At 37.2% G+C, this 20,839-nt stretch overlaps 1 protein-coding gene across 10 annotated transcripts in view; it reads left to right on the top strand.

Moving 5' to 3' along the window:
• The window catches only part of POC1B (POC1 centriolar protein B), a 102,111-nt gene that overhangs the window by 44,154 nt on the left and 37,118 nt on the right, over window positions 1–20,839 (top strand). For all 10 annotated transcript variants that reach the window (XM_045830418.1, XM_045830422.1, XM_045830423.1 and 7 more), the window contains 6 exons: window positions 5,326–5,433; window positions 5,544–5,659; window positions 6,698–6,831; window positions 9,117–9,185; window positions 9,864–10,016; window positions 17,937–18,017. In XM_045830418.1, coding sequence (XP_045686374.1) covers window positions 5,326–5,433; window positions 5,544–5,659; window positions 6,698–6,831; window positions 9,117–9,185; window positions 9,864–10,016; window positions 17,937–18,017 — 661 coding nt within the window. The remainder of the gene's footprint in view (window positions 1–5,325; window positions 5,434–5,543; window positions 5,660–6,697; window positions 6,832–9,116; window positions 9,186–9,863; window positions 10,017–17,936; window positions 18,018–20,839) is intronic.

Raw genomic sequence — 20,839 nt, 5'->3', positions numbered from 1 at the left:
AAAGGAACCGTAGAGAAAGAGCTGTTTGAGGAAGAAGGTGAATTCCAATTTGGACAAGTTCAGAGTGAGAGGTGCCTACAGGCTGTCCAAGAGGAGACACCCCGTAGACAATTGTCCTAAAGGGTGGAGATCCCAGGAGAGAACTCTGGGCACAAAAATGGTAGATGACCCAACAAATAATTATCATACTTAAATCTTTTATACCTCTTTCATCTGCTTTTTGTCTCAGCAGTTGCAGGAATGAATCCTGTTACTGCAGTCAACAGATGGTTTCTCTTCCAATGCTGACCAACACTTAAAATAACATAAATGTTTTGCTTATTGTTTTGAATTTCACCTTCAGTATGTAAACACAATCCCATCAAAGTAAATACTGAGACTGCTTTTTTCTTCTTCTTTTAAATGAGTCTGTGAAAGTTTTAGGTGAATGCAGTCTAAGCTCTCACATTATCGAAACAAAATGGTGGCCAGGGGGTTTATGATTTTCACAAGGTTACAGAGCTGGGCAATTGCAAAATTGACTGTTACAATTTAGGTCTCTGTACAGACTACGTAGTCTTATTTTCACTGCTTTCTCTGCTCCCCTTCTCCCCACATTGAATACTGCAGGCTTCAGAGTACCCCTTAGTAATGATTTGTTTCTCAAAGGCCATGGACAGTGCCCACTCTGGTCTCAGAGCCCTGAGGTCTAGCAGATTGTTTTTGTAGAATATTTATTCTAATGATAAGAAATATCCCAATGAAAATTTGTATTTCTTATGAAAGCACTTTAAAACTTCTCATGGTTCATGGACTCATTTGGCTCTCTAATAAATAAATAACTATTTCTATGCATATAGACATAAAATTGTACATACAATTTTAAGAACTCCATAGGTTCCAAGTTAAAGATCTCCTATTATATATAACTCTTGGGCCACTTTCAAAGATATGTGAACCAGGTTTTCTGGAAAGTGTTCAAATATTTCCTCATTCTCTCAAATGAATACCAATACATTTTGAAGGATTGAGTGGTAGTTCAGTTAACTTCCCATATGCCTCATAGACAGTTCACATCTGCTGATCCATTAGTCACTGAGGACTAATGTAGTGTCCATCTTGGTGACACAGTCTCTAGAGATTTAAAAAGCTGGTTGGTGGTACTGAATTAGAGAATTAGGAATTTATTATTGTATCTGTAGAAATTGTATTTCTCAACATTCTTAAAATTAATAACACAGTTAAATGTTATGTGAGCCCTGACAAAAAAAGAACTTTTCTCTCCTGATCAAAGTCAGGACAAAGAAAAGCCTGTTTTATTGGTGCTAATTATTTTTGCTCTATGTAGTTAAAAATAAAAGGGAGACAAGAAGATACAAACCACTGTCTTCATTTTCAACCCTTCCAAAGACAAAAATATGTGTTTGTGTATGTGTGTGTGGAGAGAGAGAGAGAGAGAGAGCAAGAGCGAGAGAGCACGCGCATATGCTGGGACTATAATGCAGAGTCCAGAGGAGGGGTAGGGCCTTACCCTGAATTCCTCTTTGGTCACGTGGAATAGAAACCACCTCTTCTCTGGTGCCAGCTTCTTCCTGGCCATGTCCTCCATTCTCTATTTATCTTTTGTTTCCATTCCCTTCCTTTCTTTACCATGGGGAAGCTTCTCTCAGACTAAACCCTTCCTGTTCAAGATAAATTTCTAGCATGAAAGATTTCTCTTATTCTATAGCCCCTCCTGCTCAGTCTGAATTTGATCTGGCCAATATGCCTCCTTTTCCTTATTCAGAAGTTTCTTTAAAATCATGTTTCTTCTATGGAGTGTCTAATGATAAATTGATACCTTTTGTCTTATCATTGCCTAAAACTATTATTTGTGTGCCCTCACCTCCTTCCTCCTCTGTAAACCGAAAGCCTCATGAGGACAGGGATCTTAGTCTCATTTGCCACTATATTCCTGTTACCCAGGACAGTGCCCAGTGCCTGGTTATGGCAGGTGCTCAATGAATATATGAATGAATGAATGAATGAACGAACGAACGAATAAATAAGTGAATATCCTTCTTATGAACTCTTCTAGAACACTGACAGTGTATGGTAGTGCCTGCAGATTTTTGTTAAATGATAGTCTGCTGGTTAGCCTGTCAGTCAGAGCCCCATCTCCTAGCATCTGAAGAGTACTGCCTGTGGTTCTCTGCTTTAGAATTTGCTGTGGTTACTCAGAAGCCACACAGAACCTTCTGTGCTCTAAGTACTTTGTCCAGTAGAGGAAGAGACTTAGCTGAGTAACTGAGAGATTTAGCTATTATAGAGCCAAGTGTCTGGTTCAAATCTCCCTGGTTGTATGGCTCAGGCAGTTAACGATCTTTTATGTGCCCCAGTTTATGCATCTGTTCATGGAGACTAGCAGTCGCACCTGTATTATAGGGTTGCTTAAGGATTAAATGAGTTTCTCTAGAGTTAGCTGGATAGTGGTGATGATGGTGGTGGGTAGGATTTCATCGATAATGTTGTAGGGTGAGTCTTTTTTTATTTTGTTTTTAATCTGATCATTCTATTTTATTATTTTTTCATTATTGCTTTCCTAAAATATAAGAATCTAGTCATCTCTTAGAAATATACTTACCATTTGAGATATTCACATTTAATAAATTTTTAAAAAGGTACTGTATTTTGTTGTGTGCCCATGCTTTTGTGTGCATTATACATGGGATTATTCTACCCATGGTATATAGTCATTATACCCATGTATAATGTGCATTCTTAGTTCGCCCTCAAAAATTTAGGCAAAAAAGTGCTCATTATACATGGCAAAATATAGTAGCTTAGTAAGAGATACAATTTGATTCATTGTAGTAGTTGTTTCCATTATTGTGTAAAGTTTATTTTCATGGGGACACTGAGTAGGTTTTTAATCCCCAGGGTCTGTGTAAAATAAATTTCTTGTATTTGGAGCATTTCTATAATACTGTTCTTCATATTTGAATCTTCATCACATTTTCTGGTGAAAGAGATATGTTATTACAAAATCACACTGAACTATCATCATGAAAGAGATTTTCTTGCAAGGTTATTTTCTTGAATTTTTAGATTAGTTTATGTATAACTTAATTGTGCTTCTCTGTCCTTTCTTTTTTTTAATATGGTGAATCCATAAATGCCAGATTCAAAGTTTTTGTCAGGAAGAATTATTTTTAGGTCAGTGTTAAGAACAGAGAGGGAGGAGAGGAGAAAATAAGAGAATAAAAATAAAAGTCTTTAATTATACTATACACACATAATTGATGACTTTTATAGTAATCTGTGTGTAGAGGGAAATACAAATAAAATTTAAGCATAATCAGTCTATCACCTAATTTTGTCTTTTTTTGGTTTTTGTTATCACTAAAATATTAATAACAGAAATACTATTCATAGTTTCCTAGTAGTGTAAAATTTTTCTTTTTCTCTTTTTTCCTTCTGCTTTTCTGTCCTAAAAAGGCACTTAGGGGGGAAAAGAACCTTAGACAGGATCTTAAAATGAAAAGAGATCATAAAAACAGTAGACAAGTTGTCTGAGAATTTTGTCATTTGTTTTTTAATGGGGCATGTGGATGATGGGTGTGTCCACGGAGGAACTTCTGTTCTGTGGGAATGACTTGGCTTACTTTCAGTCCATTGGAGCTCTCTGGCCTCCCCATGTCCAGGAACTTCCAGGTTTGGGAGTTGGTTCTTATGTTGGTGATGTCATTGCATTTTAATTCTAAATACACAAGTCATTTTTTTTTTACAAAAAGCTAAATATATGATTGGTATGAATAACAAAGGCTTTGGATCATATGGGTAATAACACTGGAAAATGACAGGTGTAGAAGAAAGAAATAAAGAGTACATTTTTTCTTTCTTATCTTGTTTATTTTTTTTTAATTTATTGTTGACACTATTACAGATGTCCCCCATTTACCCTTCTTTGCCCACTTCTACCCTGCCCTTTACCACACTACTGTCTGTGTCCATGGGCCATACATAATGTTCCTTGGTTCCCTTCACCTTCTTTCATCAGTCACTCCCCCATCCCCCTCCCCTCTGAGATCTGTCCGCCTGTTCCCTGTATCCATGCCTCTGTTTCTATTTTGTTAGTTGTTTATTAGATTCCGTTAGATGAGTGAGAGTAAGATCATATGACATTTGTCTTTCTCTGACTGGCTTATTTAAATTAAGATAATAAAGAGTACTTTTTAAAAAGCTGGTGAAGGAAATAGACACACAAGTCCAGGAAGCTCAGAGAATCCCAAATAAGTTGGACCCAAAGAGGAACACACCAAGACATCATAATTAAATTGCCAAAGATTAAAGATAAGGAGAGAATCTTAAAAGCAGCAAGAGAAAATAAGAAAGTTACCTACAAAGGAGTTCTCATAAGACTATCAGCTGATTTCTCAAAAGAAGCCTTGCAGGCAAGAAGGGGCTAGAAAGAAGTATTCAAAGTCATGAAAAGCAAGGACCTACAGCCAAGATTATTCTATCTGGCAAAGCTATCATTTAGAATGGAAAGGCAGCTGAAGTGCTTCCCAGATAAGGTCAAGTTGAAGGAGTTCAGCATCACCCAGCCCTTATTATATGAAATATTAAAGGGACTTATCTAAGAAAAAGAAGAGCACAACTATGAACAGTAAAATGAACAACAAACTCACAACTATCAACAACTGAACCTAAAAAACAAAAGCAAACTAAGCAAACAACCAGAACAGGAACAGAATCACAGAAATGGAGATCATATGGAGGGTAATTAGCGGAGAGGGGGAGGGAGGAGAATTGGGGGAAAGGTACAAGGAATAAGAAGCATAAATAGTTGGTACAAAATAGACAGAGGGAGTTGCACAGGAAATGTAGAAGCCAAAGAGCTTATATGTACGACCCATGGACATGAACTAAAGGGAGGAATGCTGGAGGGAATGGGGGTACTAGGTGGAGGGGGATAAGGGGAAGGAAGAAATGGGACAACTGTAATAGCATAATCAATAAAATATACTGAAAAAAAAAAGCAAGGTACTTGGCTTGGAAGAAGTGCAGAGATGCATCAAAGACCTAAAACAGATACCTTAAAAAAACTAAGTTATTTAAATAAAAGAATAAAAGGAAGAAGACAGTTAATGTACATAGTATATTTTGATCTTTTGATGGCCTGTCAATGTCATTTGTTGTGCTTATTTTTAGTTGAAAAGATGTTGGTTGCAGTCTGTGACTTCGCTGCATGGTGTGGTAGCAGTGGTCTCTGGTACTCAAATGCATGTCCTGACTTGTGTTGGGGGACTATTATTATGATTATCAGGAACCTTTCACAAAAACAGTCTTTCTTGTGATTTCCAGATTTTCACCTGATGGAAGACTGATTGTATCATGTAGTGAGGATAAAACTATTAAAATTTGGGATACCACAAGTAAGCAGTGTGTGAGTAACTTCACAGATTCTGTAGGGTAAGTCCATTCTATCTGTGCATTTGTATGAGGTAGTTTGCTAAGGATACATTTAATTATTACAGTTTAAATAAATCAAAATATGAGACCATCTTAATCTTTCCTCCTAGGTTTGCAAATTTTGTGGATTTTAACCCTAATGGTACTTGCATAGCTTCAGCAGGATCCGATCATACTGTGAAAATCTGGGATATAAGAGTGAACAAATTACTCCAGCATTATCAAGGTACAATTTATAACAGAAGGATTCAGTTGTAGAGTGGACTCCTCCGGGAAACTCTTAAACTGATAGACTGTCCTCAGTGTGGTTCGGCCCTCTTAATAAGAGTCATGGGCTACCTTTGAACTGACTAAAGAACAGTTAGCTTCCATCAACAACATGGTCTGAGAAGCTGGGGTAGAAGCCAGAATGGAGAGGAAGGTAGAAAGACCTTAAAAATGATGCCAGGACTGTAAAAAGTGAAAGAAAAAAAAGAAAAGTAATTACTGTGAGATTTTTAAACTCTGGTTATTTGGGATAGAAATTGGCACAAATACTTGTTATAACTGATAGAAAACAACACCCTACTGTGCCTATACTTTGAAGTTAAGAGAAATGAATCAATTTCTTGGTTTATATCAGATTTATGTTAAATCCACCTGTCTCTTAATAACTGTAATATTAACCATGTAGCTGACACTGCTGAATCCTCACAAAAGCCCTAAGAGGTGGCATTATTATTACCCCCATTTTAAAGATAAGGAATTTGAGGCTTAAAGAAGATAAGTGACTTGCTAAAAAGAATTGACAGAACTGTCTTGGGTCTGTTTACAAACTTTTCATCACTGTGTTATACTGCCTCCTATTGGTAGGATGGTGTCCAGAAATGAATTCTCAAACTGGCAAGACTGTGTCCTCCAAATACATATTCACACTCTTCACCCCTTAGCATCAAGCCACTAATTGATTATTAAATTTAGCTTAAGCTAGGTTGTATACTTTACATGAGTCGGTGGTAATCAACTATTGGCTATATTGGTAATGTATCCGAAGACTTTTTAGTTGTATGGTGAACAAGATCATATTTCCGTGACACATTCTCACTTTGAAAGCTATTCTCTTTCATTAACTGTGTGGTACCCAACTATTTATTTGTTTTGGTGTTGTGGAAACATTACCTCTAACTGATTGTTATTTTCAACTTAGTATGATAATAGGGCAGAGTGGTATCTTTAGAATTAAGAATTGTTCTCTAAAATTTTTGCTTTATTTTCTACAAATCAGTTCACAGCTGTGGAGTTAATTGTGTATCATTCCATCCTTCGGGTAACTATCTCATCACTGCTTCTTCAGATGCTACACTTAAGATTCTGGACCTACTAGAAGGAAGGCTCATATATACACTCCAAGGACATACGGTACCAGCACTAAGATTTTTGTTTTTTATAATTATATATATTTAAGGTTGTGATCCATTTTGTTATATGCCTTTATTATGTTTCCAAGTGTAGGACACATTACTGCTATCATAAGAAATATTTTTGCTTCCAAGGCAATGTTTTTGTCCCCTGCAAGCAACTCTTAGAAGTATTATTTATTATAGTTTTATCAATATCAATGTGTATCTTTTATTAGCAATGTTTTTGTCCCCTGCAAGCAACTCTTAGAAGTATTATTTATTATAGTTTTATCAATATCAATGTGTATCTTTTATTAGGTCCTATCTATTAAGCCTACACAATCATACACACACACACACACATCCTGGCATATAACACGCTAAAGGAAAACTTTATTAAGTATGTAGACTATTCTTCCTTTCAAGGTAAATATTCAAATATTACTACTGTCTAGTAATGAAGGATATAGGATATATCCTTCAGGATATAGTTTAGGTTTAATTGCTTAAGTGGTGGTAGATAAATTTTTTTCTTTACTTCTCATCTTTCTTCTCATGTGGAGGCTGACCCACTAATTCTGACACTCAGCCTCTCACACCCCTCAGGTACTTCTTTCACTAGTCCGGTGCAATTCAAAGGAGAAATTTAACAAGTAGAATTCAATGCCTTCTACTCTTGGAAGTGAACCTGCCTTCACTTTTCCTTTGAAACTGCTGGTGGGGAGGCCTGCCCTCTCCAGTCTTGCCTGTGACTAGGCCCTTGAATCTGACTCATTCTGGGATTCAGTTCTAAAAAGCCCGTTTGCCCACAGATAAAGCCACATTCTTTCTTTACAAGCCTCTATCAGTAAGAAAGATGATATATTGGCTCTCTTATGCCTTATTTCTTTGTCTTATTTCTCAGTTGGTTTAGAACTCAGTGGGGAAGAGAGGTCCTATCTATTAAGCCTACACAATCATACACACACACACACATCCTGGCATATAACACGCTAAAGGAAAACTTTATTAAGTATGTAGACTATTCTTCCTTTCAAGGTAAATATTCAAACTTCTCTAAATTTTTTAGAATGTATCCTCTTTTTTTAACTACTAGGTACTTCCTTTTTACCAAGCATAAGCAGTTTATGCCCAGAAATAGAATGGGCTTTGTGGTCTGGGGAGAAGGTGCTTTTTCTACCTTCATGTATCCTGCCTGGCTTCCTGCTTTGCTTTGTCATTTGTTCTGCAGCTGTGTTAGAGTGAAGCTGAATAAACAGCCAATAAAAGTAGCCAAGGATTAACATATCCATGGAAATAGACTAATAGAAAAGAAAGGTAAATTTAGGAGAAAAATTTATACACAGAGATGGAATTTTTCACAGTGTGGAGGAGATGTTTATGAGGTTACAGTAACCTGAATCTGTGGATAGTCTATTTAAAAAATATAAGGTATTTCCCCCCAGAAGTTTTCTTGTATAGATTAAGGACATATTAACAAAACAGAATATAATGATATTTTTGAAATAAGAAGTAATTACTCTTATCTAGATTGAAAAATTGACCTAGAGGCTATGCCGGTTGTAACTGTGCCAAGTGTAATGTAGTCTTGTTCAACTTCGCAGTCGTTGCTCAATTTCAAGTTCTCATTACCTCTCACCCAGATGATTACAGTAACCTCCTAACTGGCCTCCAACTATTCATTCTTACTTCAAGTCATCATTCTCACAATTGTGACATCAATTTTTATTCAGTATTATTTTGTATTAGTTTCGGGTGTACAGCATAGAGTTTAGATAGTCATATACTTTACAAAGTGTTTGTGACACCAATTTTCACCACAGCTCTCTTCCTATCTCCTGCTTTTAAAATTATTAGTGGCTCACTGTTGCCACATGAAGGGCATTGTAGTAAGAAAATGGCCTTTGTTTATGTAGCTTTATTCTCATCATTCTGAGTTACCATTCAGTTTCTGCTTGTGATTGTTGAATGAAAAGTCTAAAGCCAGAAAATCTTAACAGAAATTCTTATTGATTCACACATGTACAAACTTTTCTTTAAAGGAAAAAAAAGTGTATTTTAAAATTTTTATTCAAATTTCTTTTTCTTTTAATATCATTTATATGTGTTTAATATAATTGGGTTGGTTCTTTGATTAGCTTTATATGTACTCTGCCTACATTAGCTGCTAGCAATTGGATATGTTCTCTCAGACATGCTGTACAGTCTACATAAATTAGGAAGAGAAAAATTATATTCCCAGTACTCTTGGCCATGAGAAAACATCACCAAGTACTTTTTCTTTTGTCTTCATTTATTTCTTAGGGTCCTGTTTTTACTGTTTCATTTTCAAAAGGTGGAGAGCTGTTTTCATCAGGAGGTGCAGATGCACAGGTTTGTAAGTTCCCTCTGATTCATTTAGGGGAAGGAATCCAAGACCTCAGCAGAGATTTTTACAACCAGGTAGTTTGTATCTGTTAAGATGAGTCTTAATGAGTTTATATTTTAACTTAATGCCAGGAAGTCTGTTATTTCCTACCGGAATTGTGCCAGTTCTGATAATTTTTGGAACTCAAACAGCAGTTACTTCCTTTGTTCGTCTTTACACTTAAATATACATGTAACTGACACTGTATGTCCAGTATTGGTGTGGCACTTTCACTTGAATTGTTGCCTAGTATTTTTTATGTCTTATGCTTCAAATGTTAAGGTTCCCAAGGATGGTAAATGTGAACTGTTTATGCAGCAATTTTTCATTTACTTGAAATAGCCAAAAGTCATTCATAACCAGATTTATTCCAGGTAGAAAACATGGTTTTGGGCTTTGGGGGGAAAAGGGGATTTTAAGGTAATAAGTTATTTTCTTAATATGACTTTTAAACTGGACATGAAGGCAATTCAAAAGACTAAATCTCTCCTTTCAACCCTTAAAAAAGTATTGAGGCATAGTAATGTTGAAATATATATCTAATCTTCCTATTTTGAAGGATAATTCTATATATTCGTCTTTTAAAAAGTTCTATTGTTTGTATATGCAAGTCAGTGATTGTCAATGTGATTAATTTTTAACAGGTTTTATTATGGAGGACCAACTTTGATGAACTGAATTGCAAAGATGTTATTAAAAGAAATCTCAAAAGATTACATCTTGATTCACCACCACATCTTTTAGACATCCATCCAAGAATACCACATTCCCATGAGGAAAAAATTGAGACTGTTGAAGTGAGTACTTTGTACACAGCTGTCCTACTATTTGTAAGTGTACATTTTGGGGCTACTGGTCAACTAGATGATTGAAATTATACTTAATTATATAAAACCTAGTTGTGCCTTAAAACAGTAGCACTTTGAGAAATAATTATTTTCACTAATGAAACTTTAACTATGGTAGTGTGTTATAGTTATAAAGCCTGTCATATTTGCTTCTTGAGGCTTAGAAAAAAATTGTGTTAATAGTAATGGAATTGAGGAGAGATTTAAGGTCTTTGGTGACTGTGAAGTCTGAGCAAGCCTCAGACTCTGATGTGTTTAGGAAGTACTGAATTTTTCAGACTGTAAGACGCATCGAGGTTTTAGAGGAGGAAAATAGGAAAAAAAAATTTTGAAGCAAAAAGTGTGGTAAAATATTTAATAACATAAATAACATAGGCTGCTGCGTCCTCCCCCCTTCACAGGGAGCCAAGTAAGCTACATTTGGACTATAAGATGCGCCCCCCTTTTCCTCCCAAATTTGGTGGGGTGCGTCTTATAGTTCGAAAAATGCTGTGAGTTCATGTGATGGCTGTCATGGAACCAGGGCTGAAGGGAAAGCACTTTTATAAGTTCCTGAAATGAGGGTTTTGGAATCCTTTAATAGCAAAGAAGAAAATCTTACGGACAACAAAAAGAAGAGATTTGAGCATTAAACCTAGTAAGAGATCATTTTACTTTTTGCTTACATATATTTTGAAGTATATAATTATCTGTTTAATGGTAGGCTTTTGTTGATAATTTCTTTAGGTCCTATAGATTTAAATGTTCTACTCTCTTCAAAAAAAAAAAAACAACTTTGCCGCATACTTTGCATTTTACATGACTCTCCTTAATCCCTCTCCTCTTTCAAGAGTTAATGTGAAATTATTTCCTCCAGGCTCATCTGAGTATTTTTAACCATGGACAGAGCCTTTCTTTCCTTGTAGAGAAGGTATTTTGAGTCCTTAAGACTTACTCCTGAGGGGCAGTGCACAGCTATGCTCCCATGCCCCTTCCGCCATCTCTGTGTGGGCCCCACACCGACCCCAGCGTGGTAGTTTCTGTAATGTCGGTTTCCTCAGACTCGGTCTTTCTGTGATCTCAGCTGTTTCTGTTAGTCTCAGGTTGTGTGTGTGTGTGTGTGTGTGTGTGTAAGTGTGTAAGTGTGTAAGTTTAAGTTTTTAAAACTTTTAAGTTTTGTTGGACTATTTCATATATTTTGTTTAATCTAGCCACATTTTGGGATTTCTAGTCTAGTTTTTCTTTGGTAATGTTTATTTTCAGTTCTTTGCCATAAATTTGGTTCTTTAGAACTTTGACCATCTTTCCAGTTCTTCTCAATAAAGCATTTACCATTATGCTTTACTACTTCCTTCATTCTCCTTATATCATTTCCACCCCCTGCTTATTTCTTTGAAAAAATAAAGAATGTAAAGTAATTTGTTTGTGGTTCATGATATATGTTTCATTTTATACAATGATAGGTGTACTTTTTGATCACATATATGTGAACTACATTTTGAGTTTCCTTTCCTTGTTGAGCCCCAAGCTGGTTTTACCAACTCTCTCGGTGTTTTTCATTCTAGCGTTACTGTGGGGCGGCCAAGCTTAACCATCAGTGCTGTTGCTGCCCCGCTGTCTGCTCAGCCACCTTCCCACAGGGACAGGAGGCTGAGCTGCAGTTCAGGCCGTTTTCTCTGTGGCTTTCTGTCAGCCCCAGCCCATTTAAGAGTGCTGAACTTTCTTTAAAACATCAACAAGTTGTCCAAGTAGCTCTGTTCTGACCGCAGCCAGAAAGCAGTGAGCTGGAGCTACTTTGTGTGGCGGTGTCAGGGTGACCCAGGCCATGTGAAGTGCATTCACAACTGTATTTTCCCACATATCCTTAAAAAAACCTGTTAAAAACGGACTTTGCGTCTTGGAATTAGAGTTCAATTACACTGCTCAGAATGTTGAGCATTGTGACTGCATTAAGTTTGTGGCCTTAAGAAAGTCATCCTGAGTGTACCTAGTTTAAATTACCTGTAAGCACTGCTGGTTGCTTAAAATAAGTACACAGTGTGGCACATTTGTAAAATACCTTCATATCCTTTAATATAAAATTCCAGAGAAGTAGGATTCTGCATATGAACAATCAATTTTTAATTTTTTTTTCTTAACAATTTCTCATAATAAAGTAAGTTTTCTGGACAAAGAACATATTTGATATTATTATAAATAATTATTAACTATCAAATTATTTTTTAAAACTTCAAATATCACCCAGAATATAATATTATAAGTCAGATTAATTCTTGTACTGTGTATTCATTTAGATTAAGTAAATTTTACTTTGAAATACTAAATTTTGTAAATTGAATTATTTTTCAAAGCTTTAGGCAAAATCACCTTACATATGTTACTTTGGAAATGTTTGAAAATTACCAAAAAATTATTTTGAAGTTGGAATTCATGATTAAAAGAACAGAAATGTATTATGAGAGGATGTGGAATAAATGGTATCTGTGACCTAGTTAATTTTACTAACTTTCTCTTTTTGTAGTAACCATGAGTGTTTCATTTCTGAGTTTGAAGCAACATAGCATTTCCGTGACTTGCATTTTATTGTGTTTTCTGTGAAGCTCATTCAAATTGTGTAATTTCAGTCTTCTGGGTGAGATTGGCCTTTTGCAAAAGCCTTAAGTGCTTCACTTGTTTGAAGGTGGGAGATCCTGCAGAGCCTTAGACCTGGGGCACCAGCTGACTAAATGTGTAAATGACTCCTTCCCACATGGGCAGACAGGGTGACAGCAGGTTGCTTTCACAACAGATGACAGAAGGAAAAAGGTACGAAGCAGAAAATCCTTCCCCAGCTGTGTGAAAGAGACCCCTCCTGTGTCCTTTTGATCGATGTAACTGCAGATCCCTGTGGCACTCCTGGCCTCCGCATGCCATCTTCACTAAAAACATCAGAACAACTTCTTTCTCTCTTTTTTTTTTTTTTTGGTGGGAAAGAAGCATAATTTCTAAATAATTGTCTTGGCCCTCCCCACAATGTGCTGTGGCACATCACTAGGTCACGCTGACTTTACCTTCAGACTTTTGTGAGCTGAACTGCACTGCCCTGCCCCAAACAAAAGCAAACCTCCATCTTGGAGAAGAGGCTTGATTGTGAGTATGGGGCACTTTATCCTGAGCAGCCCCCAACTCGTGTGTGTTTTGATAGGAGGACAATAGAGTCATTCTGGGGGATGGTGCTAGATCTTGGTGACAGCAAGGCATCAAAGTAGTTATTTCAGGGGAATAGAAGAACATTGTAGGAAGGGATCATGGTTAATTAGTTTAAAAGAATTCAATAATAAAATAATTGCTCTAATGGCTTTTAATTTTAAAATGGCTATTTAAGATCATCTTAACCTATAAATTGGATAGGAAATTCTGTATGATATTTACTAAGAAGGAAAATTTCTTTTAACTTAACCAAATATTTGTATAATAATCTGGCCATGACTCATTGAAAACTATAAGTGACCAATATAAGTCTTCAAGTCTGAGATTGGGTTTTATCTCAATCTTCTATAAAGATTGAAAACATTATAGTTTATGATAAAAAATGACCACTTATCTACCAGTTTTGTATTTTAGTTCTGGCTGTGGTATATGACTATACTATTTTGGGCCTCAGTATTTGTTCTTCAGAGTTTACATGGTGATAATAGTACTAATAATACTGTCTAACACATACAACATTATTTTAATTACTTTACATAACGTCATTTGATCTTTCTAAAAACTCTGTGAGGTAGTACCACTTTTATCCCATGAGAAACTGAGTCACCTGCTGTTAAATCATAAAGCTAATAAGTGGGAACAGCAGAATTTCATCCCAGGCACTCTGGTTCTATTCTGTACTTTTAACCATTTTGATGTAATGCCTCAGTGTAATCAAAATTAAATTTCATCCTGTTACCATATTAAGTACCTAAGTGCTAGACATTGCACTAGCTTTAGGGTATGTAACAGAACAAAATGGGCACATTCCTTGCTCTTCAGAATTTGTTAGTAACAATGTTTGTGTTCATGGACTCCTAAATGTGTTGGATACAGAGAACCTCAGAGCAGGGTGGTTCCTGTGAGGTCATACAGACTAACCTCTCCCTCATGCGTGAATCCCTCGATTATACGCCCTCTTCAGGGACGGAGAACTCAGCCTCTCATAAGGCAGCCCACTTCACTTTGAGGCAACTAATTATTAAAGATTTCTTCCCTTTAATAAGAACGGGAAGCTAGCAGGTACTATTAGTATTTCTGGAAGTTAGCCAGCAAAGAACTTAACTATGTCACTCCTGCCCCCATCCCCAGCATATTTTCTTTATGGAGAAGCTGTAAACTTTTACTCGGTAAGAATGTCCTGCTCTCTTTAATGTATGTAAGAGCAGCTTGTTTCAAAACACATACTAGTGTTGTGGGTTCTGTCCCAGGTTGGGGCACATACAAGAGGCAACTGACAAATGTTTCTCACCCTTGCTTTCTCCCACCCTTTCCTTCTCTCTAAAACTAAATAAATAAAATCTTTAAAAAGATTAAAAAAATGAACAGTAAAATGACAACAAACTCACAACTATCAACAACCAAACTTAAAAAAAATCTAAGCAAACAAGTAGAACAGGAACAGATTCATAGAAATAGAGATCACATGGAAGGTCATCAGTGGGAAGGGGGAAGGGGGAGAGAGGGGGGAAAGGTACAGAGAATAAGAAGCATAATTGGTAGGTAGAAAATAGACTCGGGGTGGGGGAGGTTAAGAATAGTATGGGAAATGGAGAAGCCAAAGAAATTATATGTACAATGCATGGATATGAACTAAGGTAGGAGAATGTAGGTGGGAGGGGGTACAGAGCAGAGGGGAATAAAAGGAAGAAAAAAAATGGGACAACTGTAATAGCATAATCAACAAAATATATATATTTTAAAAAGTACTGTTATAGCAACAGTTTCCCAAGTTATAGAAGCTCAAGAATTTTTCAGTGAGAGATGCTGAGCATATATTTCCATGTTACTTAGATTTTTGAGCAGTTCCAATTTCAGGTGGTAAAACCAGATGGTATTTTTCACAGGTTAACAATTTCATATCTACACTAGGTGGCAGTAGATAAAAGAGAATAAAATGTTTGCAAGCGACCTCTTTGGGCAGCTAGTCTGAGATTGAAAGGAAAGTTGTAATCCTCAGGATTCTTTGCTTTGTCTCTGGCCTCACAGCTCATAGGATGGGGCTGTGTGTTCCACTCGGTGGAACAGCCAGAAAGGAACACAGGTGTTGACAGGCTGAGAGGATAGCGCCCCCCTCCCCTTTTCACCCTGCAGGTTCTAATCTCTTCTTTACTGTAGCCTGGGGTTTACTGGGCACGTATACTTCTGCCCCTAACACAGTTTGGCTGGATAATTATAAAAGCTTCTTCTTATTTCCACAACTACAGCTATGCCCATCAAGCATGATAGGTGCTTTTAAAATCGTTCCACTCCCCTAACGTCAGGCTCAGCCTTTATCCCTACAGCCCAGGGCTGATACAGTCCTGCTCTCAGTGGTATCCCTGCCTTATTCTTGATACTCTACGTGTCTCTGTCCTCTCTGATCATCTGTCAAAAACATGTGTTAGCCCCCAGTTTTTCTGTGCCTTCCCAAATCCCTTTACACTTCACAGTTTGACCCTTGCCAACCTCCCTTTTGCTACCCCATGCAAGTTGTGTCAGCATTCACCTCTCTGCTCAGAATGCTTTTTACCTCATCTCCAAGTCTTGCTTTTGTTTGTTTTTGAAACCTTCTTTAAAAGCCATCTTAAGTTCTGTTTCCTCCACAGGAAGCCTTTCTCCCTAGATACTTGGTCAACATTTTCTTCCTTGCGGTTCTTCAGTGCACTTACTGTTGGTGTCATTCATTTCATACAAGTTCTGCTGTCTTTTTGCCCTTTGCTCACTTCTTTGTATTCACAGTGTTTAGTAAATATTTGGTGATGATGTGGTTTATTCTTTTTATTTGTCTTCTTGAATTCAGAAATAGCCTCCCAGAAGTAGTTGCCATTCTAGTTAATTATTCCTTTGCCTTTAAAAAAAAATTTACTATATATGGCCCTGGCTGGTGTGGCTCAGTGGGTTGACCACTGGCCTGCGAACTAAAGTGTTGTTGGTTTGATTCCCAGGTAGGGCACATGCTTGGGTTGCTGGCCAGACCCCCAGTAGGGGGTGTGCAGGAAGCAACCACACATTGATGTTTCATTCCCCCTTTCTCCCTCCCTTCCTCTCTCTCTAAAAATAAATAAATAAAATCTTTTAAAAATTTTACTATATATGTTTGAATCTATAATTAGGTATTATTTAGTTTTTGATGGCTTTAAATTGTATATAAATGAAACCATACTGAATATATCTTTCTGTAACTGGCCTTTTCATTTAACATTAAAGTTCTGAGATTCATATATATGCACTCTGAAATCATGCATTCATATGTTGTTGCACAAAGTTGTATTTCATTCTTTTCACTGTCGAATGGGATTCCAGTGAATTTACCACAGCAGTAACTCCTATGCTGTATGTATCCACCCTACTGTTGATAAATATTTGAGGAGTTCTGGTTGTGAGTTTTATTTATTTATTTAGCCATTACAAACAATGCTGATATAAACAATGTTGGCATCATTGAGCTTTCTAGTTTTTGCAATTTAATATGTACGAAGTGGTATTTTGCTCTAATCTTTTCTAATTACTAATGTTTTGAAAATCTCTTTATATGCTGATTAACTGTCAGGTTCTCTACAACTTTTTTCTTGGAATTTCTTTTTCACATTGATTTGTAGGGTTTTCTTGTGCATTTAGATATCTGTCCTCCTTTTTTAGTTTTAGATATCACACTTCCTCCTTCTATTCCATTATCTGATCATTAACTTTGTGGTGTTCATTGTTAAGTAGAAATTCTTATTTTGATACAATCAAATGCATGTTTCCTTATGGTTTTGCTTTTGAAGCTTTTGTTTAAGATGTCCTCAAACCTTGGTCACAAAGATGTTTTTATACATTTATCTTTATTAACTTTATAATTTTTACTTAATATTTAGGTTTTTAGTTTGTCTGCTCTCCACCTTTGAATGCAGAATATTAGTCAGGGATCCATAGAGTGGTTCAGTTTTCTCAACTATGAATAAACCATCTTTACTTTTCCTTCATTTGAGGTACTATTTTCCCTTTATATTTATTTCCCACATATATACAGGGCTCTGCATCTAAGCTCCTTATGTTACAGGTTTTTATTTAGTGTCTTTACATGAGTTTTGCTATTTTGTCCTGTACAGGTCCTACCCATTCTTGTATTCTGAGGCATTTAAGTTTTTTATGGTATTGTAAATGATAGGTTTTTTAAATTTACATTTCTAACTGTCTTGAAGTACAGACATATTCAACTGATTTTGTATTTTGAGTTTCAACTTAGTAAACTCTTATTAGCTAGCTCCAATGATGTAGCACTGGACACTTTGAGGGTTTTTCTGTAGAAAGTTATCTTATATGTAATGACAATTTCATTTCTTTTGTTCCAATCCTTATATCTTAATACCTTTTTTTTTCCTGTGTTAATAACTGGCTAGGACTTTTTCCTGCATCTTTTGAGGTGGGTCATTTTATTTTGTTTTTAAAATCCCCTTATAGGTGAATTATATTGATTTGCTAATGTAAAACTTTTTATTTCCAAAATAAATTTAACTTGGTCTTATACTTTGATAGATTTGGTAGGCTAATTTTGTTTAAAACTTTAACATTCATGTTATATACCAATATATTTTAACTTTAGAATATATTAGAAAATATCCTCTAAGTTTTACAAATGGCATCCAGCTTCTTATGGTATGAAGATCTAATACTAATTTTCCTCATGTATATATACAGATTAATCCAAAACTGGAGGTAATGGACCTGCAGACCTCTACGCCCCCTGTTGTGGACGTCCTTTCTTTTGATTCTACCACAGTAAGTTTTCTTTGACATTTAAGCGCCATTTAATTTTCATTCACAATCCGTTTTCCTTAAAAAGTGTGTGGGACACGAAGTCAAAAGTGAGCTAAATAGCCTAACATTTTTGTGTAGAAAAAACCTTATACAAGGTCGTATTTACAATGTGGCTAAATAGTCGCAAGGGGAAGCAGCACAATTTCCAGACAAGCCTTCACTTTGAGGACCTGGAGCTCAGTCTAATCCACACTCACTGTTTCTTCTCCTCTCAGTGCCACCCAGGTGACATCTCACTTGTTGTCACAGAACAGATTTTCTTCTTCATTGCCTGTTGATTGCCTGTTAGAGGTGTTAAACGTACTTGTGGTCTTCTCCTTAAAAGCAGTTGTTTCCCTTTGTTAATCCCTCCTGGTGGATTATGCAGGCATTCAGAAATATTTCTAATATTTGCAATTTTGTTTGTACAAATTCCATACAGGTAATTTATTTACTCAGCATATCCAGTATTCTTCAAAAATTGAGAGCACTCAGCCTTTCGATTTGAATTCATTAACCTTTGCAAGACAGGTCATTGTTGCCCTCTGTCCTGCTAGTCAGTCCTAGGACAAATGAGAGGAATACGTGGTCTGCGGTGACACTGCTGTGACGTTGTCACTACAGAAAGGCATGCTGCTTAAGTTCACAAATTGTGGAGAGTCAGGTTTGGCCCTTCTAGTGAGAGGAGCAAAAACTAGTTGTGCTGCCTTCTTAGGAGGTAGGTTAAAATTGGGTGTTCCTGACCTTGGAGATACCACACATCTTCAGACACCTTGGGTCCACACTTTGAGACTCACTCTTCCTGCCCAACACCTTCAAGCTTTGCAAAGCTTCATGACCCGAGGAGTCCAGATGTTCTCTCCACAGAGTGTATGCTGTGGAGGTTGCTAACTGTCACCTAGCCATTGATAGCAGGGTGTCCAGCCTTAGATGGTAATCCAGAGGTGCCAGAGTCAGCTAGTCTATGTTATAGCAAGCTAACTCAGGAATATAGTGTATGTGCGACTTCTAGAGGACAATTCTGTATAATAAACTTATGACAGGTTTGCAGTTATGATATGAAACAGAATAATAAGACTGAAGAGCATAATTATTATCCATATAAGGATAATATTAAGTTAAATTTTATAAAATTGCCATTTTGTAGGTAAAATGGTCTAATATCAGGATTTCCCATGGTTCAACCCAGTACATAAGCATTAAAAGGAAGACTTCACTGTTACATAGAATTGTGTGCTTGATCTACATAAAAAAAACAAAACAAAACAAGAAAGCACAGGAAGACAAAAACTTGTTTGCTATAAACTAGTTTGGGACTAGGCTTATGAAGTCCTATCTAAGTAGATTCTTTTATAACCTGGAAGATCACTGCCTCCAGACAAGGTATGAAGACTCTTGGTTTTAGATATTTTACTAGGGCATTTTCTGAAGGAGTAGATTCTCATAAAGCATTTAGACTTTTATAAAGATTCTTTTTAGAATTCCAGTCAAGATGGAGGCATAGGTAAACACAGCTCACCTCCTCGCACAACCACATTGAAACTACAACTAAACTATAAGACAACCATCACTTAGAACAGTCAGAAATCGAGTTGAATGGAAGTCTGACAGAATTAGAGAGACCACATCCATCCAGACTGGTAAGAGGGACAGAGATGCAGAACTGGCTGGTCCGACATTTATGATAAAAATTTGGGAGGGATATCTTGGGAATGAGGAGTCAGCCCAACACCAGGCCCCACAGCCCAGGGTTCCAGTGTCAGGATGAAAAGTTCCCATAACTTTTTGCTGCAAAAACCAGCTGGGATTGAGTCAGTAGAAGAAACTTCTGTAGTCCCAAGCAGTTTCTTTTAAAAAACCCACACACAGATTTACTCAGACTCACTGCCTCTGAGCTCCAGCACCAGGGTAGCAGCTTGAAAGTCACCAGTGGCATACAGGAAGAACTGAAGTGTCTGGCATCAAGGAGAGAAATGGGGGGCAGCTCTCTCCCAGACAGAAAAGCAGGCAGAGGCCTTTGTCCCTTTTCTGAACCCTCCTCCCACAGAGCCACAGAATTGGCAGGCAGGTGCCATATCTGAGACTCCATCAACCTGGCTAAAAATGTTTGCCCAGCCTTGGAGATCACCTAAGGCCCCATCCCACCCAACTTACAGATCAACCCAAGTTGTTAACAATGGCTTTTTTATATGAATGGCTGGTCCTGGCTCATGCTTCACATCTTCCTCAATTCTCTCAAATAAGCAACAGCTGCCTCGGTGAACCCCCAACCCTTGTACCTCTTGCTAAGTGGCCCAAAGCCTGGCACTAAAAGCAGCCAGCTTAAGTTCACAGCTTGTTTTCACCTGGGAACCTCCAAGCCCAGTACAAGTAGCAGCCGTCTCAGATTGCTTTATAGTTCATGCAGTGTGGCCCTAGATAGAACACTGGTGGGGGCTGACCTTGGCCTGCAACACCCAGGAAACTTCAGTGGTGCATACCCAGTGCACAGCCACAGACCACGTCAGAGCACCACCACCCTTCCCCTGCACAGCTGATTCTCCACAGAAGGTGGAAGCTGGTGGTAAGTGGTCACAGCCAATCTTTGCAACTTACTGGCCTGGGTAAATCCCTCCCATTGACCTGCCAACAGCAACCAAGGCCCAACTACAAGAGGAAGGTGTATTCAGCCTACACAAAGGGCATGTTTCAAGTGTCCAGCTTGGGTGATATACTATATATACTACAGGACACCTACTACATTAGGCCACGTTACCCATATAGGAAGTCATAGCAGCTCTCCTAATACATACAAACAAACACAG

The sequence above is a fragment of the Phyllostomus hastatus genome, unplaced genomic scaffold, assembly GCF_019186645.2.
Source record: "Phyllostomus hastatus isolate PE091 unplaced genomic scaffold, TTU_PhHast_1.1 phas_contig_152, whole genome shotgun sequence".
Classification (NCBI taxonomy): domain Eukaryota; kingdom Metazoa; phylum Chordata; class Mammalia; order Chiroptera; family Phyllostomidae; genus Phyllostomus; species Phyllostomus hastatus.
This window is presented reverse-complemented; position numbering and strand designations above follow the sequence as displayed.